General features: G+C 43.9%; 1 protein-coding gene across 3 annotated transcripts in view; it reads right to left on the reverse strand.

Moving 5' to 3' along the window:
• Window positions 1-1,024: 1,024 nt before the first annotated feature.
• The window catches only part of RCN1 (reticulocalbin 1), a 35,670-nt gene continuing 10,251 nt past the window's right edge, over window positions 1,025-26,443 (reverse strand). For all 3 annotated transcript variants that reach the window (XM_040328312.1, XM_040328311.1, XM_040328313.1), the window contains exons 3-7: window positions 24,234-24,427; window positions 21,500-21,675; window positions 15,883-15,943; window positions 4,133-4,332; window positions 1,025-1,210 (exon numbers count right to left, since the gene is read on the reverse strand). In XM_040328312.1, the coding sequence (XP_040184246.1) occupies window positions 1,103-1,210; window positions 4,133-4,332; window positions 15,883-15,943; window positions 21,500-21,675; window positions 24,234-24,427 (739 nt within the window). In that variant the 3' untranslated portion in view covers window positions 1,025-1,102. The remainder of the gene's footprint in view (window positions 1,211-4,132; window positions 4,333-15,882; window positions 15,944-21,499; window positions 21,676-24,233; window positions 24,428-26,443) is intronic.

Here is a 26,443-nt window from a genome sequence, read left to right on the forward strand (position 1 = left end):
GAGCATACTGCCCTAAACCTTAGTACCGCTTGGTGCACAATCCAGGGCAGTATGTGCCTAGAGGTGAATTTGTCCCTAGGAGCATACTGCCCTAAACCTTAGTACCACTTGGTGGACCATCCAGGGCAGTACGTGCCCAGGGGTAAAATTGTTCCTAGGAGCATACTGCCCTAAACCTTAGTACCGCTTGGTGCACCATCCAGGGCAGTATGTGCCTAGGGGTGAATTTGTCCCTAGGAGCATACTGCCCTAAACCTTAGTACCGCTTGGTGCACCATCCAGGGCAGTATGTGCCCAGGGGTGAATTTGTCCCTAGGAGCATACTGCCCTAAACCTTTGTACCACTTGATGCACCATCCAGTGCAGTATGTGTCCAGGGACGAGTGCCCAGAACGCAGACTGCTAAACGTTGGTATCAGATGATGCACTGTCCGGCCACAGCAACTTTCACCCTCAAAGTTCTACACGTGTCTTCCGCCCAAGCCAAAACATTCATCTCATGCAACAGAACAAAACACCCAGTGTGCACGAAGTCCAGGGGTGCTGATGTTCCTATTGTTGCTTTGTACACAGAAGTGCAGCTGTACATCTTTTCCGCTAGTGGTCCTGTTCACCTGTTCTTTGCGATGATCAAACTCATGGAAAGGGCATCAAAAGTCTTTAGCCCACAGGCCTACAATAGCCACGTGGACTGCTAGGAAAAAAAATCGGTACAAACCCATTACTGCATCCCTCACTAAAGTCTTCCTCTGGCCCAATAGTGGTGCATTTGAATGCTGGTTAAATTAATAATATTATGCTGGTCATATCATTTGTACACAAATCCCCAATGTGCCCCTGTATGGCCAACATTTTAGTAAACATAAAAAAGGAAGAAAGAGAAGAAAAAAAAAAATGGAACAATCTATGCAACAGACGGTTTCCATCATCACATTAAAATCTGTTCATAGGCTTTTTCAGAACACTAAAATCCTGGGAAACTCCACCCATTTTGAGGTAATGAAGAGCGCAGAAATTTGTGGTGGTACTATAGTTTAGTAGAAGTCAAGTGAAAAAATAAAAAAAATTCAAATAATTGAATCACAGCTGTGCAGTTTTTCGATCACAATTCATCATGGTTCCTGGTAAGGTCTTCTCCATAGTTTGTAGCCTGGCTTCCTACAAACATGTTCCAATTATTTATTATCTCCTCCTTGGTCAGTAGTTTATCCTAGAAGCAAAAGACAAAAAAAGGTTAAAAAAGCATTTTACTGCCAGCCGGGCTTGTGTATGCAAACTGTCTGAAAGGAAGTTGCGCGATCATGCAACGCTGTACCCAAAAAAAAAAAAAAAAAAATGTATGTAATATTTCTTCCAAAAATAGAGCTTTCTTTTCTGGTATTTAATTACATCTGTGGTTTTTATTTCGTGTGCTACAAAGAAAAGACCGAAAAGAAAAAAAAAAAAACCTAAAAATGGATTAAAAAAATTGAATTTATTCATTAATTTAGGCCAATATGTATTCTGCTAAATTTTGATTTGGTTTGCACAAAAAAAAGTTAGAGTCTACAAACTATGGGATATTTTTAATTATTTTGTACTACAGGCAGTCCCTGAGGTTTGTTCATAAGTCGGAACATTGCATTTGCATGGATGTGGGATGTGGGATGTTCTGGGTGCTTGTTAGGTTATATGGGGCTCTTCTGGTCATGCAGTACATGTAGTTCTGCAGTGTGGGATGTGTCCAGAGGTGCTCGGAGGTATCCAGGAGTAGCTTGGAGCACAAGTGGCCGGCATTTAAGGCAGTTTGTAAGTAGGAGTCATTCGTAACTCAGGAGTTCGTAACTCGGGGACTGCCTGTAGCAACAGCGATCACTGACTTATAGCGGGACTGCGATATAGCGGCGGACATTCTGACACTGACACTTTTTGGGGACCAGTGATTCCCTGCATTAGGGGAAAAAAATAAAAAATAATCTTGCCATTTGGTTTGCCCTCCCCACCCAAATAGGTTACCTGACTTCTGTATCGATTCAGCACTGCGACTGTCTACCAGTCTGGTTCCTCCCTGCTCTCACAAGCTTGGCTGAGAGCAGGAATCATTGGCTTTTGCCTCCGTCTGTCAAATCCAGTGAGCAGAGAGCAGGGGGTGGGGGCAAATAGCCTGGCTCGGGATCGAGCCCGCACAGCAAGTGCTTGCTATGGGGCAGACACAGAAGAGCAAGAACTAAGAACATCAGCAAGGGACCACCAGAAGGGGAGGTTCGGGGCTGCTTTGTGCAGTAACATTGCATCGAGCAGGATAGTAGAACATGCTTTTTTATTAAAATGCATTTACAAACACTTTAACCACTTGCCGACCGTCTAACGATGATTTATGTCGGCAGAATGGCATGACTGCGCAAAGCAACGTACCTGTACGTTGCTTTGAAATTGCTAGCGTGTGGGCAGTGTCCTGCGATCGTGTCACGGAGCTGCAGAACAGGGAGATGCCTATGTAAACAAGGCATTTCCCGGTTCTGCCTAGTGACAGGACAGCGATCTACTGCTCCCCATCATCGGGAGCAGCGATCCATTGTGCCACTTGTAGCCCAGCCCCCACACAGTTGGAATCACTCCCTAGGACACACTTAACCCCTTCCTCGCCTCCGTGTGTTTACCTCCTTCCCTGCCAGTATCATTTACACAGCAATCAGTGCATTTTTTTTTAGCACTGATCACTGTATAAAATGACAATGGTCCCAAAATAGTGTCAAAAGTGTCCGATGTGTCCGCCGTAATGTCACAGTCACGATAATAATAATAATTTGCAGCCATTACTAATAAAAAAAAAATATATATTAATAATAATAATAATAATAATAATAATAATAATAGCCATAAATCCATCTACCATTTTTTAGATGCTATAAAACTTGTGTGCAACTGTTTGAGGGATATTTATTATAGCAAAAAAAAAAAAATTGCTTTTTTTTTCAAAATTGCTGCTCTTTTCTTGTTTATAGCGCAAAAAAAAACAAAAAAACAAAAAAAAAAAAACGCAGAGGTGATCAAACACCACCAAAGAAAGCTCTATTTGTGGGGGAAAAAAAAGGATGTAAATTTTGTTTGGATGCAACGTCAGTTAAAGCGACGCAGTCCCGAAGTGCTCTGGTCAGTAAGGGGGTAAATTGTTCCGGGGCTGAAGTGGTTAAGGGTCAAGTTAAATTGCTTAAAGCTGAAATAGCTGTATATGATGCTCTTTGGACTTCAGAGAGTTTACAATCCATTGCTTGTGTGGACCGAGCATTAGGCTGTCCATACATTGATCTTTTTTTGATCACCTGGCAGGCTGACTGCAAAAAACAAAAAAAAAAAAAAAAACACACTGAACGGATTCCCCCATTCACAGAATCAAGATGGATGGAGGAATCCTCCCCCTCCCTGCAGTTAAACTCTCTGAAGTGCAAAGAGCATCATATACAGCTATTTCAGCTTTAAGTAATTTAACTTGACCCTTAACCACTTCAGCCCCGGAAGAATTTACCCCCTTACTGACCAGAGCCACTGTATTCCGACAGCGGGGACTCCTCTGCTATAAGAATACACTGAACAGCACTGCAGCTGTAGGCGCTGATCGGATGAAAACTTTCCAACAGTCCAGTTTTAGAGAAGTTGTCTGGTTCAGCAGGACTGGTCAAATTTCAATCCATCTATGACCAGCTTTAGGGGCATTATGACTTTCATTATTTTGCCTAGGCAGCTGGATATTTTGAGCAAGATAAATTAGGATGCAGGGGGGACGCCCACGAGGAAAGAGATGATCCAGAAGGGCGAGGACACAAGGTGAGGGCGAGACGCTCCTAAAGGAAGAGAGAAACTTACAAATAGATACCATGAGTTGAGAATGTAACTTGGCATAGCATTAAAAAGATATTTTAGAATTTCATCAATATATAAAAAAAAGAAAAAATATGGGGCGATTGGCAATCCACTGATAAAGCTGGCAAAACACAGATTCCATGCACAGCATCTTTTCACCATTCATTTTACTCATGGCTTTTCATATAAGATTGTCGAGCATCCAACATTCCAATTGCTCATATTGGGGACAACGAATGAGTAGAATATCTATGCAATAAGGTATAAAACATTTTATAAGATTTCCACGTACCTTGCTGGAGTCCGATTCATAGATCAGGTGCCTGGCCTCAGCCTGGGCATGATCATAGTCCTGGGGAAGAATCCAGTGTCTGATTTCTTCGTGGTCCATTTTTCCATCTTTGTTGAGGTCCCGAAAATCAGAGAACTGCTCCCTCTCTGTGGCCACCCATTCAGGCTCAGGAGTCCCTTCTTCATGTGAAAACATATCCGCTAGAAAGACCAGGCATTACAGTTAAAAGAGATATACATCTCCATCTGATGATGTACAGAAAATAACAGTTCATTTCACAGTAAAGGTGGCCTCTACAATCACAGCTGAAGTAACCAGTCTGTGCCAAAATATGTTTATTCTGAAACCCGGAAAGAAGAATTACACGGGCACAATCACAAATATAATGCTTTTTATACTGTGTATGTGAAGCACAAAGTTTGGAGTTTAAAAAGGAGATGTATGGAGTTAATAAAAAATACATTCCGCAATGTTGCAGCTGTCGCCTTTTGGCTCCAAGACCAAGAACCGAGAGATCACATGGCCACTAATCCCTCAGCTCTCGGTCTTCCTGGAACAGAGAGCAGAGACCGTCAGTCACTGTTCTCCACTCTGCCTATCCAGTGCCAGGCTGGAAAGGGGGTGGGGGTAGCTGGCTTCAGCTCTCAGCCATGCGCTGAGAACCTGAGCCAGCTGTCAATGTGGTCAGGATCCTTCAAGAGCGAGAGCCTGGAGCGGCTCTGCGACGTCAGCTGACAACAGGCAAGTGTTCTCCTGTGACTCAGAAGAGAAGTCTGACCAAGAACGCTCTGGCCATATTCCTCTCTTAAGGGCTAGATTACATAAGCATTGCCCTCCGAGGATCAATCCGCAGGGAATTGCTGTTCCCCAAATCCTGTTTAAACCTCCCAGAGGCCCGCAACACCATTACTGCGTGCTTTGTTGAATAGGTTGCATTTGGTGGTCGCTAGTGCCCACCAAACATGACGGGGGTTCATTCTTGCCATGACCACACAATTTACCGATTTGGCACTCACGGTACATTAGGTCCTTTTTTTTTTTTTTTTTACCACTTGTAAAATCATCACAGCAGTTTGCAGGTTTTCAGTCTCATTTGCTTCGGCCGCAGGGGTATCCAAACTACGGCCCTTCAGTTGTTCAGGAACTACAATTCCCATCATGCCTACTCATGTCTGAATGTCAGAGTTTTACAACGCCTCATGGGACGTGTAGTTCGGCAACAGCTGGAGGGCCGTAGTTTGGAGATCCCTGGTAGGGCTTTGCCTGGTTGTTAGACAGAAGGGAGGAACCTTCTGAATCAGCAAGCATGCAGGCATTTTAAGGCATCATTTACACAGCCATAGAGGGCCGAACACCATCAAAAAGGAGCTTATTTCTGCGTCTCCAAGTCACAAGCGTTTGTATACAGTCTGGATGTGAATAATCTGTGTCAGCTGTCCCTGTATGCATGCATGCATGCATGCAACTGCTCAAATGTGCACTAATGCCTTGTACACACGACCGGTTTTCACGAAGAGAAAACTGCCATTTTTTATATTGGTCATGTGTACGCTCCCTAGCAGTTTGCCGAAAAAACTGCCCGCAAAAAAATTTAAACCAGCTCTTTTTTCTCGTCACGTTTCCCCTTAGTCCAAAACGTCTGTCTGTGCGCTTTACCGAGGGGAAGTAAACGTGCATGCTCAGAATCAAGTATGAGATGGGAGCACTCGTTCTGGTAAAACTAGCATTCAGGATGGAGATATCACATTGGTCACGCCGTAACGGACTGCAAAGCACGAAAACTGAAAAGCACAAATCGTCTCTCAAACTTTTACTAACATGAGGATCAGCAAAAGCAGCCCAAAGGATGGCGCCATTTGAAAGGCACTTCCCTTTTATAGTCCCGTTGTAAGTATTGTACATCACCGTGATTTGGTCGGACGTTTTTTTGCATAAACGTGTGTATGCAAGTCCGGCTGGAGAGGAATCACGTCGGGAAAAACATTTTTTTTTTCCCCTGTCGAGAAAAATGGTCGTGTGTACAAGCCGCAGTTATATGGCGTCAGGTCGGCTCCACTGCGCGAGAGCTGGTAGCTACACGTCGGCTCTCTCGCAGGCCACTAGGGACGCGGGCCCCCCCGCTCCCGTGCCGGCGGGCGCTATCGCCGCCAGGCACACGCGATCGCTCGTTACAAAACGAGGACCGGGAGCTGTGTGTGTAAACACACAGCTCCCGGTCCTGTCAGGGAGAGAAATGCTGATCTTCTGTTCATACAATGTATGAACAGAAGATCTGTCATTTCCCCATGTCAGTCCACCCCCCTACAGTTAGAACACACCCAGGGAACATACTTAACCCCTTCACTGCCAGTGGCATTTTTATAGTAATCCCATGCATTTTTATAGCACTGATCGCTATAAAAATGCCAATGGCCCCAAAAATGTGTCAAAAGTGTCCGCCATAATGTCGCAGTACCGAAGAAAAAAAAAAAAAGCAACATGGTCCGGGGGTTAAGTGGTTAAAGTGTACAGCTGCAGCATCTGTCAGCCTGTCATTGAATTGTACAGGCTGCTGTCAGCATCTGTACACAAACACCTGTGACTCTTGAGCTTAGTTCTCCTTGGTAATGATGTGTGGCCCTCTGTGGCACACAAACAAATGCCCGCCTCAAATGTAGCAGTGATAGGAATGGGTTCCAAATGTATTATTAATTACATCTACTGTAACTACAGTGCCTTTAAAAAGTATTCATACCCCTTGAAAAGTTTTCACATTTTGACATGTTACAACCAAAAACGTACATTTATTTTATGGGATTTTATGGGATAGACCAACACAAAGTTGCACATAATTGTGAAGTAGAAGGAAAATGATGAATGCGTTTCCATTTTTTTTAATAAATAAGTGCAAAGTTGACATTATTACTTTGTATCCCAAAGGCATTTTTTTTTTTTAGATTCACCAAGTGAACATCAGTAGAGGACTAGAGGCGCCTCCTGCTTATGTTTCCCTGCAGACAGGCTAGACAAGATCCGAGTCATGTGGCAGCTCTATATCGATTAGAAAAAAAATTAAGTACCAAGGACTGCCCAACAGCACTAGATCATTTGATGCACGCCAAGCCAAGCACTGTATGTTGGGGAGGTAAAGGAAGTGTCAAGAGGTCCCCAATACCCAGAAATATTGGGCATTTCACTATTCCAAGGCAGGTCACAGCAATGGCAGTATTAGGGGAAGCAAGTACCGTACTGGTTACTTATAGCATCAGTTTAAATCCCGGTCTGGGATATTATCTGCATGGAATTTGCAGGCTCGCCCTGTGCTTGTGTGGGTTTCCCCTGGGGGCAAAAGTTTCCTCCCACATTAACAAAGACATGTTGGTAGGATAATTGGCTCCAGTCTAAATTGGCTCCAGTATGTGAATACGAAATCAAGTTTAATTGTACCCCCTCCCCACTACCCTGCACGCCCCCTGTTCTATAAGCAGGTGTTCCCAGGCACACTCATGTCATCATCTCCCGACCACAAATGATCCCCGCTTCTGACCTCCAGCATGTTTGCATTTAAACTGAAGAGAACCGGACCGCAAGTGAACCGTGCCCGGGACCACCTCTTCCAAGTGGTCCCGGGCAAAGTATGCTTAACCACTTCCAGGTGCGGTTCAGTGCAATCACCCCACATAAACAAACTGGATCAAGGGAGTAAACTGTGCCCGGGCACGGTTACATTTGCAGTGCGAGTGCTCCCTTAATGTGATTGTAAACGGTCACCTTATAAAACAACCCAGTCAGTTGAAAATAGAAATAAAAAGCAAAAAACATTTTTTATATATATATGTGTGTATAAAAAATAAAAAGGGGGGGGGGGAATATTTTTGTAAGTGATCACTTACAAAAGAGAAGCAGCAGCATATTGAGCTTCCCAGTGAACGGCTTTATTTGAGGAGAGTACACAGAGTTCCCAGCATAGCTAGAGAACTTGCCATGCTGTGCTCTCTTGCTTAGTATGGTCAGTTTTTTTTAAATTAGGAACGCAAAAGGAACTGGCAGGAATGCCAAAGATTTTACAAAAAGGTAGAATTACAAAGAGAACAGGAGACTCTCTCATACATGTACATGGTACAGCAGGCACATATCAGGAATATGAAGTGTTGGGGTAACAAACGCTTTAAGGTGGCCATAGGCGGCTTGACATTTGATCCATCTTTAATTGCAGCATCTTTGGAGCGGTGTGTATACCGCTCCTGCCCATTGAAAACAATGGGGCACCACGGCTATACCGCCGCTGTGGTGATTTTTAACCCTTTCTCGGCCACTAGCAGGGAGGGGTAAAACCGCCACGCTAGTGGCCGAATAGCGCCGCAAAATTGACGGTAAAGCGCAGCAAAAAAATAGCAGCGCTTTACCGCCGACACAGCCCCCGTCCCAGTGTGGAAGGGGCCTTCGGGCAGGGACTGATGTGAATGTACATACATATAATAAAATAATAATAATAATACATATAATACATATAATAAAATAATAATATAATAAAAATAAAATAAAAATAAAACACACCACTGCATAAATCATATTATTAATATTATTATATAATTTCATATTATATAATATTATTACCTATTTTAAAGCAAACCTGTTACTTCGGCCATCATGGGTAAAATACAAGTTCACTTTTACGTACGTTTATTTCAGCTCTGTATTTAACTGCCTAAAATTCCACATAAAAAACTCTGTATTCAGCCTGTCTGAACTCATTCATTTATTAAGAATAATAAATACAGATTTACCTGCAGAACATATGTAGGCACAAGATAAACCAGCATAAAAATAATCCTTCCAAAAAAAAAAAAAACTTCCCATCTGTGTTCTACACAACACATGACAAATGGGAATGAAAATCCGACAGGTCAGAAAAGGTTTCATTATGTCAATTTTGATTTGGGCACAAAAAATAAACGATGTAAACCTTGAATAACAGAATGTCATCTTTTTTTTTTTCCCCTTCTGTCTACCGCTGAGAAAACAACATTCTTGATCAACACCTAAATTAAATTACTTTACCTCTCTCCATTACCGAAGGCACTCTGGGAACACATCCTGTCATTACCAAGTAGGGTGCTGCCTTCTATAGCACTGTGACATTGTACACAAAACAATATACACAATTTGGACCACTTTACCCTCGCTGGGAGAACAGCAGGCCAGTAGGTAAGCACCAACCGCGACAGAACTTTGACCAAAGAAACATTTTAATTGCCAGGAGCCCATTAAACGTCTTGGGAGAGCGGCTTGCCGGCTCTTATAGTAGGATGCGTTTCTGCCTCATTTCATCATACACAAAAGGGGACACAATTATAGGTCTAATTTAAGCACACCTGCATTATTTCACATCTGATGTATATAGATTTAAATATATATAAGAAAGAGCCAGGCTTCATCGGCACAGTGTGAGCAGTCAAACCCAGGTAGTCGTTCCCAAACTTTTTAGACTTGTCGCGATGTTCTGCAGCTGCCTGAAATTAAGTTTGCAACTGGGGCAGCAATAAATATATAGCCGCTAATAACCCCTAAAAACGCCACTGGGGATTATATATGAAAAAAAAAAAAAGTGAACCAAAGCAACCGGTTAAAGAGACATCCTTAGGATGCAGAGATCCTAAAAACATTGACATTTTAGAGCAGACCCACCATGGAAAATAGGTGGTCTGCTTTCTTACTAGTCTCCTTCCCCCCCAAACACACCAATTTGTTCCCCAATAGGCCCCTTTCACACCGTCAAGCTGTCTGCGTTTTCATCCGTCCATTGAGGGATGAGAAACGGACAGAAGTGCATTCCTATGGCAAACTGATGTAAACGAATGATCGTGAGAACATAATAAAAAGGTCTACATCTTACCCAACATGTAACAGCGATGGATTGTATACAGTTGAAAGTAGCGTCCATTTTTGTTCGACAGTTTCACCATTAAGCCTTCATCAAGGCTGGACACGAAGGAATACTTTAAATAATTTTTCAAAAGAAATCCAGCTTTAGATGTAAGAAAAAAAAAAAAAAAATACAGGCATACCCCGCTTTAAAGCGGAAGTAAACCCATCGATTTAACAGTTTCAAAAAGCAGTTACATTTCCGGCATGCCGGGATTGCCAACTGTCACATTGGTTGTGCTCTCAACCAAACTGTCAAACCATCCAATGGCTGGTGTCATAACTAATCACATGTACAGCACCATGGCAGTTGAAGATTAAATATAGGCCAAGATGGCAGCTTCCTTGGCCGAAAATGATAGGTGGGTTTACTTCCACTTTAAGTACACTCACTTTACATACACTCGCGAGTAAGGACATATCCGCAAGTGTATGTAAAGTGCCTTACAAGTACTGTACAGACATTTTACAGCTGCAGTAGAAGGAGCTGAAGCTCCGAGAGCATAGCCCGCCCTGTTCCAGTGTGCCCCTGACACCCCCACTACAGCCCCCGAGACCTCAACTACAGCTCCTGACACCCCAAATACAGCCCCTGAAAAAAAAAAAAAAAGAAGGTATAGTTTCACTTTAAAGCGGAGTTCCACCCAAAAATGGAACTTCCGCTTATCCCACTCCTCACCCCCTTACCTTGGCACGTAATTTTTTTTTGGGGGGGGGGGGGGCTTGGGGGCTTCAGGAGAAGGGGGACTTCCTGTCCCACTTCCTCCTTCCGCCGAGGGGCTGCAAAGGCGATTAAGCTTAATCGCCTTTTGGCAGCCCCTCCCTGTAGGCGATCGCCTAGGACACGTGACAGGTCCTAGGCGATCGCCTGTCTAATCAAACGCAGCGCCGGGCCGTGCGCGCAGTGCCGCTCGCGCATGCGCAGTGGGTGCCCGGCCGTGAAGCCAAAATCTGTCACGGCCGAGTGCCCACAGTGACAATGAAGACGCCGGCCGGGGAGGGAGGGGGGGCATGAGGAGCGGAGCCCCGGCCGGCGCGTCGCTGGAACGCTGGAGCAGGTAAGTGTCTGTTTATTAAAAGCCAGCAGCTACACTTTTTGTAGCTGCTGACTTTTAATAAACATAAATATTGTCTGGAACTCCCCTTTAAGTACATTTTCGTTTTAAATACATGCTCTGGTCCCATTGTGTACTTAAAAGTGGGGTATGCCTGTACACAAATATACATATTTCTCTTTTTCCATACATCTAAAGCTGGATGTCTTTTGAAAAATTATTTGAAGTATTCCTTCGCGTCCAGTCCTGATGAAGCCTTAATGGCGAAACTGTTGAACAAAAATGGACGCTACTTTCAACTGTATACAATCCATCACTGTTACATGTTAGGTATTAGATGTATGCCTGTAACAGTCAATGAATAGTATTTATCAGTTTTTAAATTGTTCAATTTTTTTATAATTTATGCTGTACTGACTATTATTCCTAGCACCTTTAAAATCCTGTTCTTTCAATATTTTCTAATAATAGGGATGTTGGTGCTATAATGATATTTGTCCAATGGTATACTGATGACTGCCCACTATTTTTGACTAAATAATTACATAGGAATCACCCTGGGACTATCAATGAGGGGAGTATGGTTAGCCAATGAACATACCATAAGTATATTAAAAAATAAAAATTAAAATGCATATTTATTGCAACTTTGTCCTGCATGCAAAACACAACAGCAATAATGGACAGGCCAATAAGGTATACATACAGTGTGAAGAGAAAACAATCCACATGCATTGGTACATAGATGGTAAAAAAAAGTATACAAGTATCAGTAGTGCTTGACGCGTTTCACGAGACCACACTCGCTTCTTCAGGAGTAAATGCTTTAAAGTATCTGCAATACAAGCAATAAACCAAATACCCCTGAAGAAGCGAGCGTGGTCTTGTGAAACACGTTAGGTCTACTGATGCTTGTATACTTTTGATGCCTGTATACTGTTTTTTTTTTTTTTTACGATGTACCAATGCATGTGGATTGTTTTCTCTTCACACTGTATGTATACATTATCGGCCTGTCCATTATTGCTGTTGTGTTTTACATGCATGGCAAAGTTACAATAAATATGCATTTTTTTATATACTTATGGTATGTTCATTGGCTGACCATACTGGCCTCATTCAAAGTACTAGGGCGATTCCTATGTAATTATAAACGGATGATCATCAACACAATTTTTATTTATTTTTTATGTAGATCCATCATCAATCATGTTGCCCAAAGATGCAGGTCCACTTCAATTTCAATGAACGATGGCCGCCAATCACATGACCAAAAAAAAAAAAAAAAAAAGAGAAGCCGGCCTGCCCAAACCAATAGCTCCCTCTAACGGCGGTGCTGTCATTCACTGGATGACCCCGCCCCCTTATGACACAATTGCCCCTTTGTTTACTTTAACTGCAGGGAAAACCACTGGCAAGCATCAGTAGCAGTCAGGTTCGGTAGGCAGCAGTTTCTTTTGGCCATTGCCAATCATGAATGACGTGGACTTGCATCGCTGGACAAAGAGATAGACTATGGATTTTTATCATATATAATTTTTTCTCTCGCTAATAAAGGACTTGTCAAAAACTTCCTGTGAATGGCTGAGCAATGCTCAGCCCGACTTGATTTTGTTCTGACAGCAGACAGGAAGTTCCCATCCCACTGCCGGAACACAGTATGCGGTTTGTAGCGGTTGCTGACAGTTTATACAGCACTGACAGTGGGAGTATCTATTAACACAGGAAAAAAATATTTTGGGCCATCTTCAATGTGCAGCCAAATTGGCTTTGTTCATCGTTTAGAATTTCCATCTCTAGGGTATCTTCACTGCCTTGCAGGGTCTCCTGGAGCCACCCTGACATGCCCCAGCTGGGTAAATATCTTCATGTGTTGACGCTCTGTCCACCGAGACTCAGGCAGCACATAAGTCCTCCATCCAAAGCTACTCCCCTGCTACTCTTACAATGACCGTGACTGATATCAGCCCTCTTCAGCCTTCCCCCTAGTCATAGGAATTGTACCAAAGCAAAGATGAAAAATAAAAATAACTTGCATAGGCATAAAATTATATTTTGATATATAGTCCCAGTGCAATACAGACATCCCAAGTTTCCCACGAGGTGAAGGAGTCTCCTGCATTTCGGCTGCGGCTCCCTGAAACTTGCAAGTCCGGCTGCAGGGCCGATCCTGGGCTGTGTGTCAGCCTGCCTTTTTCAGCTTGTTTGTGCCCGACTGCTACTACTGCTCAAGAGGCGGGTGGCAGCGTGTCCGGTGATGGCAGTGCGAGAAAGCAGAAGTGGCAGAGGCTATTTCAGTCTGACCCGAGAGGAGACTCCAGCTTGGAACTCCTCCTCCTCCTCCTCCTCCTCCTCCTCCCTCCCACTACCACCCACTACCTCCCTGAAATTCGTTTTTGCATGTTGGAATGTCTGCCATTAGGTCACACGACTAAACTCTTTGCTGTACGGTGCACACTCCCTAACCGGTATTTGAGGAAGCGCAGAGAGGGACAGCGTGCAGGCATGTTTAAAAGAGGATATGCAAGTATTTAAGGGCGGTGTCACACTGCCCCACTGCGCTTTTGCAGCGGTTTTCATGGGGGTTGGCTATGCTTTCCCATAGACTTCTATGACGTCCTGTGGTTTTGGTACGGTTTCAGAACGCACACCAAAACTGCATCTCTTGTGTGCTTTCCGAAACTGCATCAATGACAGATCATTGAAGTCTATGGGAAAGCGCAGCTAACCTGCATGAGACCTGCACACCAGGGCAGTGTGAGGCCGCCCCAAAAAGCAAAATAAAGAAAAAAAGCTTTTCATTTACAGGTATTTATATATTATAGTGGAAATGCAGCTGTGCAAAGAGGGTTTGAAGGGTTAGTTCACCTTCACCAAGAAACTGCCTAGGTTGTAAAGGGGCATCTGTAGATAAAAGCAAAACTGTGTAGCTTTGCCCAAAACTGAATATTGCTCTTGCTATAGGTGTAGGCCATTTATAGAACTCATAAAGCCATACTGGAAACTGGATGCTGCTTGGACGTTGCCAAGGCCCAGCTATGGCTGTTCACTTTCACCATCATAGGAGTGAGCTCTCCACCTCTGAACTCAAAACTACTGCATTAGGGGAGAGAGTGTGCGTGTGAAGGGGAGAGAGTGTGCGTGTGAAGGGGTTCGATTCAGAGAAAGAGCTCACTACTGTGATGGCGAAGGTAAACACCGATAGGTGGGTCCCTCTTTGTAATGTCCTAGCAATGTTCTGGGAGTATTCCAGTTAAGCTTCTTGAGGTACAGAAATAGCCTACACCTAGAAGACAGACATTATTCAACTTTAGTGCTGGTTCACACTGCCCTATGTGAACCGCTGTGGGCATCAATAAAAAGTTAATGACACCCCCAGATCGGTTTGCATATCGCAGTGCAAATTGTCAAGGAAACGGTGTGAACACCCATGTGATCCGATTCCAGTGCGGATCAAAAAAAGGCCCTGCTTCATTTTAGTGCGAATGCAATGCGAATTCAGCCATACAATGTGTATGGCTGAATTCGCATCGCACAGACATCACATGTGAGGTTAGACATGCAATGTCCAACTTTGCACCAGTGTGACTCCAGCCTTAGTCAAAGTTGCACAGCTTGTTTTTATCTATAGGCAACCTGTATCTGCAGAGGCAGTTTTTAGTAAAGGGGAACTAACCATGTAATACTACGTTAAATACTTTGAGCGACTAGCGCAGAACAAGTATGAAGCAAACTCCATCTAACTCTCTCATGACTTTCCTAATCTGCATATGTGGATTCCATCTGACTGAATCAAATATTTTAGCCATGAGATCTGCATCTCAAGAGGAGAAAAGGTATTACTTAAAAGGCCCAAAGGGAGGTCATGGGAGGCAAGAGGGGGTTGGGGCCAAGCTTGACATTTAAGCCTCATACACACGATCGGATTTCCATCAGACTTTTCCGTGGATTTTGGTCCGAAGGGCGTTGGCCATGAACTTGTTCTGCATACACAAGGAAGAACATTTTCAGCCAACATTCACCAAATTACGTGGTTTTTCAGCTCTTTACCGCCACCCTTTGGGCAACTTCTGCTATTGTTGACCGATGTTTAACATTGGTTCTGAGCATGCGCGTTTGTACTTTGGATTTTAGTCTGATGGACATGTGTACACACGATCGGATAATCGGACATTTGTTGTTGGAAAGTTTAAGAGCATGCACAGCAAACATTTGTCCATTGAAAAACCAACAACAATTGTCCGATGGAGCGTACAGACAGTCTGATAAAACATGTCCGTCGGACCGTTGTTGTCGAAAAGTCAGATCGTGTGTCTGGGCCACCAAACAGCTAAAATTTTCCAAAGAATAACAGCCCTCATATTGCTCCAAGAAAGGTTTACTTTAAGGGTGCATTCCTGCAAATACAGTGCACTACAACACAATTGGGCAATCGAATTGAGTACCAGGAAATGGGTCAAGGCAGATTGTCCAAGAACAGGCTAGGAGATGTGAAGGTTTGTGAAATCAGTCCAATGCCATGGAGCCTGGCATAGGTTTCCTGGACAATTAACATCTGCCTTGGCACATTCTAAGGGTAAAGGATTTAGTGAGTGAGTGAGTGAGTGAAAAGAACTAAATCGCCTCTGGGCCATTTAGGTGACAGGTTACCTGTATGGATAGAAATGCTGGGGAAACATCTTTAACAATATAACCAAGTCCAGCTGAATGCAACCAACTACAACTAGCTATTCAACGACCTGCATAAATAAGAATTTTCAGAGACTGTTACCATTAGATACAAAGTCTTACCAATATATTCATCTTCATCGACAAATCCATCTCCATTCTTGTCAATATCTTCCAAGGTCTCCTACAAGATACAATACCAAAACAATAAATAAACACATCTGAACAGCAGTCTAAAGCAGGCCATAGATTATGCAATTTTATTTCCTTCCACCACGGGTCAGTGTTGATGGGGAATCCTTCCTCCTGCAGTGCTATTGTGTTCTGCCGTCGGGGAGCCTTCCCTGCTGTCAGAACACAATGGGGTAGATTCACGTAGGGGTGTGCAATGATACGGCGGCGCAGCGCATCGTATTTACGCTACGCCGCCGTAACTTACAGGAGCAAGTGCTGTATGCACAAAGCACTTGCTCCGTAAGTTGCGGCGGCGTAGCGTAAATGGGGCCGGCGTAAGCGCGCGTAATTCAAATGTGGAAGGGGGGGCGTGTTTTATGTAAATGTATGATGACCTGACGTGATTGACGTTTTTTTTTTACGGACGGCGCATGCGCTGTCCGTGTACATATCCCAGTGTGCATTGCTTCCAAGTACGGCGCAACGACGTATTGGTTTCGACGTGAACGTAAATTACGTCCAGCCCTATTCGTGAACGACTTACGCAAATTACGTAAAACATTCAAATTTCGAAGCGGGAACGACGTCCATACTTAACATTGGCTGCACCTGCTAATAGCAGGAACAACCTTACGCCGAAAAAGCCTAACGTAAACGGCGTAAATACATTGCGACGGGCATACGTACGTTTGTGAATCGGCTTATCTAGGTAATTAGCATATTCTACGCCGACAACAACAATGGAAGGGCCCCTAGCGGCCAGCGTCAGAATGCACCCTAAGATACGACGGCATAAGAGACTTATGCCAGTCGTATCTTAGGCAAATGTCGGCGTATCTAGCTTTCTGAATACAGAAAGTAGATACGCCAGCACAGATTTGAATTTACGCGGCGTATCTATGGATACGCCGGCGTAAATTCTATCTGAATCTACCCCATTGCTTAGTTTTGCCGGCTATAGCTGGCGGCTCGACAGTTCACGCGAAGGGACAAACATTCTCTCGTACGATACCAGAACGTACAATTTTCATTTAACAAGTACATTATTCATCGAAAAAAAAAAAAGAAGAAGAGCAAGACCACGCAAGCTTGAAAACGAAAGAATACATTACATCACTTCTGAATTTTTATTCTGTTGTACGGAATTTTCGTAGGTTTAGTAACGTCTTCATTATTGAAATGAGACTAGCATATGCAAAAAAACAAAAAAAAAAAAAAAAAAGCGAACAATCATTCATGTGATATTCTCATCCTGTGTAAGAACCATGAGATTAGGATCATGTGTGTAGTTTAGCCATAAGCATTGTCATTTTCACACATCACATCTGCTACAGAGTCTCACTATAAAATAGTCACCTGTGCATCCATTACTGACAAATAATCTACTGGCAGGTAGCTCTTCGTGAATGTGCCTTCCCAGAGGAAGCGTGTTCGGTGATCAATGCAGGCAATCGCAAAGACTCGCAGAGCTCCGACTTCAGTGCTTGCCAATTGCAGTTCCCCTTAGGAAGCCTCTACTGAACAGAGCCAAAAAATAAAACCCAAAACTCCAGTAGTAGCCTCCAGACAAGTTTTCATCAGTTAGGGCTCTTTCACACAAGCAGACTGTGGGCCAGATTCTCGTACATATCCGGCGGCGTAACGTATCTCGTTTACGTTACTCCGCCGCAAGTTTAACGGGCAAGGGCCTGATTCCCAAACCACTTACCTGTAAACTTGCGGCGGCGTAGCGTAAAGTCCACCCGCGGAAGCACTCCTAATTCAAATGATCCTGGTAGGGGGCGTAGATCATTTAAATTAGGCGCGCTCCTGCGCCGATCGTACTGCGCATGCTCCGTCGGGTAAATTACCCGACGTGCATTGCGCTAAATGACGTCGCACGGACGTCATTTGTTTTGACGGGAACGTAAATGGCGTCCAGCGCCATTCACAGACGACTTACGCAAACGACGTTAAATTTTCAAATTGCGACGCGGGAACGACGGCCATACTTAACATTGAGTACGTCACCTAGGGGGCATGTTTATCTTTACGCCGCGTATCGCTTACGGAAACGACGTAAAAACACTACGACGGGCAAGCGTACATTCGTGAATCGGCGTGACTAGTCATTTGCATATTCTACGCTGACCGCAAAGGAAACGCCACCTAGCGGTCAGCGTAGGTATTGCAGCCTAATATACAACGGCGCTGGCCGTCGTATCTTAGGCATGTTTAGGTGTATCTCAGTTTGAGAATACACTTAAACATAGGACGGCCTTAGAATCGGACTTACGTTGGCGTATCTGCTGATACGCCGGCGTAATTCTTTGAGAATATGGCCCTGTATGTCCGCATTTGCATCCATCCGTTTACAGATGAAAAAGGGACATACATTGATCCCTATGACAACTGATCTCATCCGGGTACGCAATCCTCCAATTCTGCAGACGGTAGAATACCCTATTTTTTCCATTAGTCTGCAGGTCGGATCGGGTGAACAAGGACAGACAGTCCGTGTTCATCTGATCCCCCCCATAGGGGAGAGCGGAGATCTGACAGGGTGGTCCCTGCACACTGTGCGGGGACCGTCCTGTCATCCTTTGGCTCGGCGGGTATCAGCGGAGCGATCCCCGCTGAGCAAGCGGAGGTTCACAGGGCGGATCATCACTGATCTGTCCCGTGTGAAAGAGCCCTTAAACCTCAATTTTATTATCCAATAAAAAGTTTCATGTGCTCTTTTGGACATAGCCTACCAAGATAACAAACATGTCATACTTACCTCCACTGTGCAGTTCATTTTGCAGAGTGGCCCCGATGCTCCTCTTCTGGGGTCCCACGGCAGCTCCTCCCCGCATTAGATAACCCCCTCTGGGAGGATCTCTCGAGGGGGTTACCTGTGGGCACGCTCTGTGTCATACACTCAGCGTCCATAGAAGCCGAGTGTATGACTCCCGCCAATGGCTATAAATCTATCCAATGAAGAGCCGAGAACCCATGGAAGGAGAGCGTTCCAGTGTGAATGACGTCTCAACCCTTCTGGAATGCAGTCATGACCACACCCTCTTCAGTTTTCTAGTACAGAAAGTAGATAACCCCCTCTGGAAAACTCTCTCAAGGGGGTTACCTTGCGGGCACGCTCCTGTGTCATACACTCGGCGTCCATAGAAGCCGAGTGTATGACTCCTGCTCCCCCAGCATCGGATTTGATTGACAGCAGCAGGAGCCAATGGCTGCGCTGCTATAAATCCATCCAATGAAGAGCCGAGAACCCGTGGAAGGAGAGCGTCCCACCAACAGTGTGAATGACGCCTCAACCCTCCCGGAATGCAGTCATGACCACACTCTCTTCAGGTTTTCTGGAGTACAGAAAGTGCAGTCATCCCACAGTCTGCCTTCAGCCCCAGGCAGCAGCCCACAGGGGTGTAAAGATTTAAAAAATAATGTAGAATTGGACTTGTATAGAGTGAAAGGAAATATGATTAGCGATATTTTTTGGGGATCATGGAGATGCCAATTAGCAATTTTGTTTTTATAATTATTTTTGAGACAGAGATCTTTCTTTTGGTGGTATGTAACCGAAAATTTAGAAAAACAAAAGTTTTTGTTACAAAATGTTGTAAAGAAGTACATTTTTCTCCTTCACGGATGTGCGCCGATGAGGTTACACTGATGAGGAGGTACTAATCTGCAGCACCAATTGGCCCATCGCCACTGATTGGCACCACTGGTGGGCACAGGCAGGCATCGCTGATGGAGCTGCACTGATAATCAATGCACTGATTAACCTACCAGCACACGTCTTTGAAGTATGGGTGGAAACTGGAGTGCCTTAAAAAGGAGTTAGTTGTAAAAGCAAAAGGTTTTTTTTTTTTTATCTTAAGAGAAGTAGGTTTTTTTTTTTTTTTTTTGATTCGTACTTACCTAGGTGGATCAGACCGATGCTGCAACTGTCCCCGCTGTCTCTGACGGGGACAGTTGTCGGGATGACACGATGCCTCTACTGATGGCAGTGATGTCAGCAGAGAGCGGACTTCAGACTGCTCTCTGGTGAAAATGGGTCACAGGAGTGCAAAACGTATTGCACTCCTGTGACCCAGAGGAGAGGCCCAGCCTAAAAAGCTCAGGCTGGACTTCTCCTTTAATGCATTCTATGAATCAAGATAAAAAAAAAACCTTGTGTAGCAGCCCAAGCACTCACCCTGAGCCCCTTCTCTTTCCAGCGATGTCCATGACTTCCTCGACCATCCAGGACTCTCCTCCTGATTGGCTAACTGACAGGTGGGTGTGCCCCAGCCAATCAGGAGAGAGGGGAAGGGGTCCAGTCGGGGCTCCGTGTCTGAATGGAAACCCACACAAGCACAGAGAGCGCATGCAAACTCCATGCAGAAAGTGTCCTGGCTGGAATTCGAACAGCAGAGACCAGTGTAAGGCAGAAGTGCTAACCACTGAGCTATTGTGAACCATTCCACTAATCACAGAACACCCAGCTTGTAGCCAATAATTTTATAGCATATGTATAGGGAGAACAATTTGGTTTCTTTGTTTTTTTACTTTGTAACTCCACTCAGCTCACTGGGAAGCCTTTCCATTTCTTAAAGCGTTTGTTACCCCAACACTTCATAATCCTGATTTGTGCCTGCTGTACCATGTACTTCTATGAGAAGGTATCCTATTCTCTTTGTATTGCTTCCTTTATGTCAAATCCTGGGTGTTCCTGCCAGTCCCTCTGCTTCTATTAAAAACTGAGCACACTAATCAGAAGAGCATAGTGTGGTCAGTTCCCTGCTGCTGCTTCTCCTCCCCCCAGCTCGTATGCAACTGAGAGCAGAGGTAATGTGATCACTTATAAAAAAAAAAAAAAGGAAGGGGAGGGGGAAAAAAAAATGTATTTATAAAAATAAAAAAAATATATCTATACAAAAATGTTGTGCCTTTCATTTTTTTTTAAAAGCGGGAGTTCACCCAAACAAATTTTTTTACCCTTAGATTGATGCTCATTTTGTCTAGGGGAATCGGCTAGTTTTTTTAAAATCGAAGCAGTACTTACCGTTTTAGAGAGCGATCTTCTCCGCCGCTTCCGGGTATGGTCTTCGGGACTGGGCGTTCCTATTTTGATTGACAGTCTTCCGAAAGGCTTCTGACGGTCGCATCCATCGAGTCACGAGTAGCCGAACGTCGGTGCGGCTCTATACGACGCCTGTGCACCGACGTTTGGCTACTTTCGGAAAATCGTGACGCGATGGATGCGACCGTCGGAAGCCTGTCAGAAGACTGTCAATCAAATAGGAACGCCCAGTCCCGCAGCCCATACCCGGAAGCGGCGGAGAAGATCGCTCTCTAAAACGGTAAGTACTGCTTCGATTTTAAAAAAAACTACCCGATTCCCCTAGATAAAATGAGCATGAATCTAAGGTTAAAAATGTACATTTCCGGGTGAACCTCCACTTTAAACTGAAGAGGGTTTTTTTTTTTTTTTTTTTTTTTTTACAAGGAGATCGTTTACAATCACTTTAAGCTGAAGCTGGCTCTGCATACTTTGCACAATCACAGGTACAAATAGTGTCAGGTCTGTTCATATACCTACCAGTATAACAATATCCTTCATGTGCTCAAATTCTTCTGGATGGAGGAATGATGTGAACTCTTCCCGATTCGCTAGCAAGTCTCCGTTAAGATCAGCCTTTGTGAACCTCCTCTCGTCACGTGGCAGCATTCTCTTGTAGCTGAACTGGTCTACATCCTGGAACTCCTCAGGGTTTGCTGTGATGGAATAACAAATTCAATACAAATGTTATACGTTTCCAGTGTCTCATGAGGGCATTACATGCAATTGGCAATCTCCAAAAGTTTATTTCTGCATTTTTACATGGCAGACTGGAAAGTAAACCCCTCATCTGCTCCATGTTTAAAGTGATTAAAAAGCTTGTTTGTTTTCTCAAAATAACAAACATGTTATTCTTGCCCGCTTTGTTTAATGGTTTTGTACAGAGCAGCCCCAAAGTTCCTCTTCTGGGGTCCCCTGCCATCGATCTTGGCTCTTCCTCTTCTCTGTGTGCCCCCACGGTAAGCCACTTGCTATGGAGGCACTTGTGCAGGCTTGATCCCAAGCCAGGCTGTGTATGTCTATAAACAGCCCCGCCCTCTGCTCCTTCCCCACAGGATTTGACTGACAGCAGAAGGAGCCAATGGCTCAAGCTGCTGTCAAGTCTCCTCTGAGAAAAGAGAGAGGGGAGAAGAGTGTCTGCAGATGGGCAGAGCACTGGATAGAGATCGAGAGAGAAGCGGTGTTCCGCCAAAAAATAAATCTATATTAAAAAAAAGGTCAGCAGCTACAAAAACTGCAGCTCCTGACTTTTAATATATGGACACTTACCTGTCCAGGGCGCCCGCGATGTCGGGTCCCGAAGTCGATTTGTGCCTCGGGTGGAGGCGCTGCCATCTTCGGTAAGGGAATCAGGAAGTTAAGCCTTGCGGCTTCACTTCCTTGTTCCTTACTGCGCATGCACGAGTCACGTTGCCACTGGTCCCTGCTGTCTTCTGGGACCTGTGTGTCTCCCAGAAGACAGCCGGGGGGCGGACAGAGTAGGCGCCATACATGGCGTAGGTCACCGCGATTATCTATGCCAGGAAGGGGGATCAAATACCTGTATTACACAGGTATATGCTCCCTCCTCCCCCTGAATGGTGCCAAATGTGACACCAGAGGGGGGGGGATGGTGATTCCAAAAAAAGTCACACAGCCTTTCCTAAACACCTCTCTTTCAGTGAGAATTCATTACCGGAATTAATTCTTCTGGGAAACACAGTGTTCCCAAGAGAGAGCTGGGACCAGTGATGGCTCGCAGCACACTCGCGCATGCGCAGTAGGGAACCGGGCAGTGAAGCCGCAAGGCTTCACTTCCTGATTCCCTCACTGAGCATGGCGGCGGCAACATCCGAGGACCGAGCGATTGCTCGTCCTCGTCTACCGACTGTGCTGGACAGGTAAGGGTTAATTTTTTAAAAGTCAGCAGCTGCAGTATTTGTAGCTGCTGGCTTTTAAAAAAAAAAAAAAAAAAAAAAAAATATAATAATAATAATAATAATAATAATAATAATAATTCGGGGGGTCCTCCGCTTTAAAGCCGTACTGAAATTTACCCTAAAAACAAATAAAGGAACCCAGGGTGTAGCCAAACAGTAAGTTGGAAGATCAAACCCAACCCCCCCCCCCCCCCTTTTTTTTCCCCCTGGACATTTGGTTACAGAGAAGGATCCGGCTCTGTGTGGAAGAAGCAGTCTCTCTATAGCAGTCCAACATGCTGCATCCCTGTTAAATCAGCCAATACCTCTGCAATAAGCAAAGCTCATTGTCCTTGCAGATTGGGGAACTCTACTTCCGACTTAACAGGGGGTGGCCTGGATCCCCGCAGAGAGACAGCTGCTTACACACAGATAGCAGCGGCATCTAAATGATAGGGGGGGGGGGGGTGGGCCGATTTGATTTCTTCCTAAACAAGCTCTAGTGCCAGTAAAACAAGCCGTCCAAATGCTGCGTCCATTGACAGCAACACCACCAATGGCTCCTGCTGCCTTCAATCTGCCCAATGAGGAGAGAGATAGCAGCTGGAGCCGCTGGGCTCGTGCACTTCGCTGGATCGGATTTAGGTAAGAAAAATGCATTAGGATGAAAAACCTTGAGACTTTACAATCACTTTAAAGCGGAGTTCCGGCCACAATTTCACTTTTTAAATATAAATACCCCTGTAATACACAAGCTTAATGTATTCTAGTAAAGTTAGTCTGTAAACTAAGGTCCGTTTTGTTAGGTTGTTACAGCATTTAGACACTTTATAAAATAGAAATTGACTGGGGCCATCTTAAGTGTGGGCATCATGAAGCCAGACTGTATGACTTCCTGGATTTCAGCCTTGCAGATCTCGCACATGCTCAGTGCTGCACAAGCAGTGTCAGATCAGGTTTCAGCACCTGTGCTGTCCAAGTCACATTGTTCTTCGAGACTGGGGAGTGCACAGACTCCTGGAAAGTTACACCCACTACATTCCCAGGAGTCTGTGCGGTGTAGGTTAGGAAGCATTAAGCACCTAGGTGCAGGAAGTGGGAAGATTAACTATTCTGCCTAGCAACAACACTTTGAAGGCATCTAAAAAAAAAAAAAAAAAAAAAATTTGTAAAGAACTAATGACATTTTTTTAAAACTACTGATGTAATGTTATATTTATGAGTGGAACTCCACTTTAAGCACACCATGAATTTGATAGCCGAGACTATAGCTACAGCAAGGATTATCCAACATTCAATGTAATTTCCAGACTTACCCAAGTAGTAGCCATAGGTGGCCTGCTTGTACTCTTCCCATGAAATGTGGTTATCCTGATTGACATCGTAGTCCTTCCAGACTCGTGCTACGTTTTCATAGATATATCTTTTCTGGACCCGTTTGATCCATGCCGTCAGCTCTTCAGTGCTTATAAACCCATCACTGTCATTATCTATTCTGTCCACTATTTTCCTGCAAACAAATAAGAAAGGCGCCATGATATTTACAAATGGTGAAGAGTTATCTGATTATTCTAGGTTTTACGCAGGTCTTCAAAAGGGATACTGTAAAATATTTATACTCGTGAAAAAAAAAAAAAAAAAAGGGGGGAGGAGTTAAGCTTTAAAGAATTATTTTAGTATTTAGGTTCGGTGTTAAAAAGGTATAACTTACTGCTACACCATTGAATGGTACCTCAATGTATCTGCATTGCAAAGCACAGCAACACATGGCAGCGCGCCACCAGGTGCTACTGTGCATTAATAAAGGGCTGCAAGTATTTTTTTTGTGGAATGGGGTGTGTTGGGTAATACAACATATGTTATTGTGCTTTAAACACACCAGAATGCCATGATATGAAGGAGTCCCTCGGGTAAACGGCTAGATTTACACATCGCCAATGTCAAGTACAGTAAATGTACGTCCTACCGTACAGTCCTACTGTGCCTTTAAGTCCAAGGGCCAGATTCAGAGAGATCGGCCCATCTTTAGATAGGCGTATCTGCTTTCCTGAATAAGCGCATAGATACGACGGCGCACATTTGGACTTACGACGGCGTATCTGGAGATACGTCGTCGTAAGTCCTTTCTGAATCCGGGCCAATATCTTTTTCCCACACTTGTTTCTCAAGTTAAAAATCAATATTTTTTGCTAGAAAATTACATGGAACCCCCAAACAAAACATTATATATATTTTAGCAGAGACCCTAGGGAATAAAATGGCAATTGCTGCAATATTTTGTGTCACACTGTATTTGCCCAGTGGTCTTTCAAATGCATTTTTTTGGGAAAAAAATACACTTCAGTTAAAAAAAACAAAAACTAAACAGTTAAGTTAGCCCATTTATTCATTTTTTAATGTGAAAGATGATGTTACACCGCAAGAATTGTGACCCATCTTCTAAGCAAAAAATAAAAAATTGCGATTCTCATTTTAGCCAGAATTGTGCAGCTCTACAGGCTGGAAAGTGTGCTGGGAAATCTTTGGTTCGTTTGTAACATGCACATCCGAACAATGTGAAAGTGCTGGATTTCTTGAACCAATTAAATAAAAAATAAAAAAATAATAATGAAGAAAGAAAGTATATTAAATTAAGAAAAGTCAGCTTTTTTGCCTAAACAGAAATATACAGGTCTTGATATGCATTGAATGTATGGAAAATGTAATTTTGTTTGTTTTATTTTATAAGACAAATGCTTGGTACATAGAAATAAAAAAAAAAAAAAAACGCAACATGCAGGGTAAAATTGCCCTCAGCGAATATCAAATAGATACATTTATTTATTTTTTTTTCCAAAAGCTTTTATTTGAAACTTAACAGATACATATATGTCAAATATTTCCAATACGTAGCAATTCAAACGGACGCAGCCGTAAAGAGAAGAATATTCAATAACATACAACAAAGGTATATGGTATACCATAGAAGCCATCAACCACCGCCCCTGAAAATTTCGGGCGCAGCCGTTATGTAGAACATATCATTAATCAAAAAATTTACCCGGATGGGGCAAAGCATCAGTGACGAACGGGGTTGTAGAGTGAGCAGGTCGCCCATCTTCGAATAAATGAAAATATCAGGATGACTGAGAAACTTAAGAAACAACAGTAACCTAAATGTCGAACTCTACGTGGGTTGTCATCCTTAGAAGCCCACAACTTTACTAGGTAGGAACATCTATAAAAAACCATGTGTTTCGTGCACATGTAACTTCGAGCAAACGAAAAAGAGGTAAAAGGAAGGGAAGATTCCGGGTATGGTCGGGGGTCCCATCGCAGCTCTAGTAGTCCCGACCACTGGGAGGTTTTACCTAACACCCTTAGGCCATAAGGGATTTGTATTCGTCAGTCATAATAAAGTGGATCCAACAAGCCCATGTCTCAAAGAATTTAGAAGGGGTGTCCTTCGCCTGGTGAATCAATTCCTCCATCTCCATTGTTTTATGGATACGTTGGAACCAATCTGGAATAGACGGAGGATTGGGAG

This window comes from Rana temporaria, chromosome 11 (genome assembly GCF_905171775.1).
Source record: "Rana temporaria chromosome 11, aRanTem1.1, whole genome shotgun sequence".
In the NCBI taxonomy this organism is placed as follows: domain Eukaryota; kingdom Metazoa; phylum Chordata; class Amphibia; order Anura; family Ranidae; genus Rana; species Rana temporaria.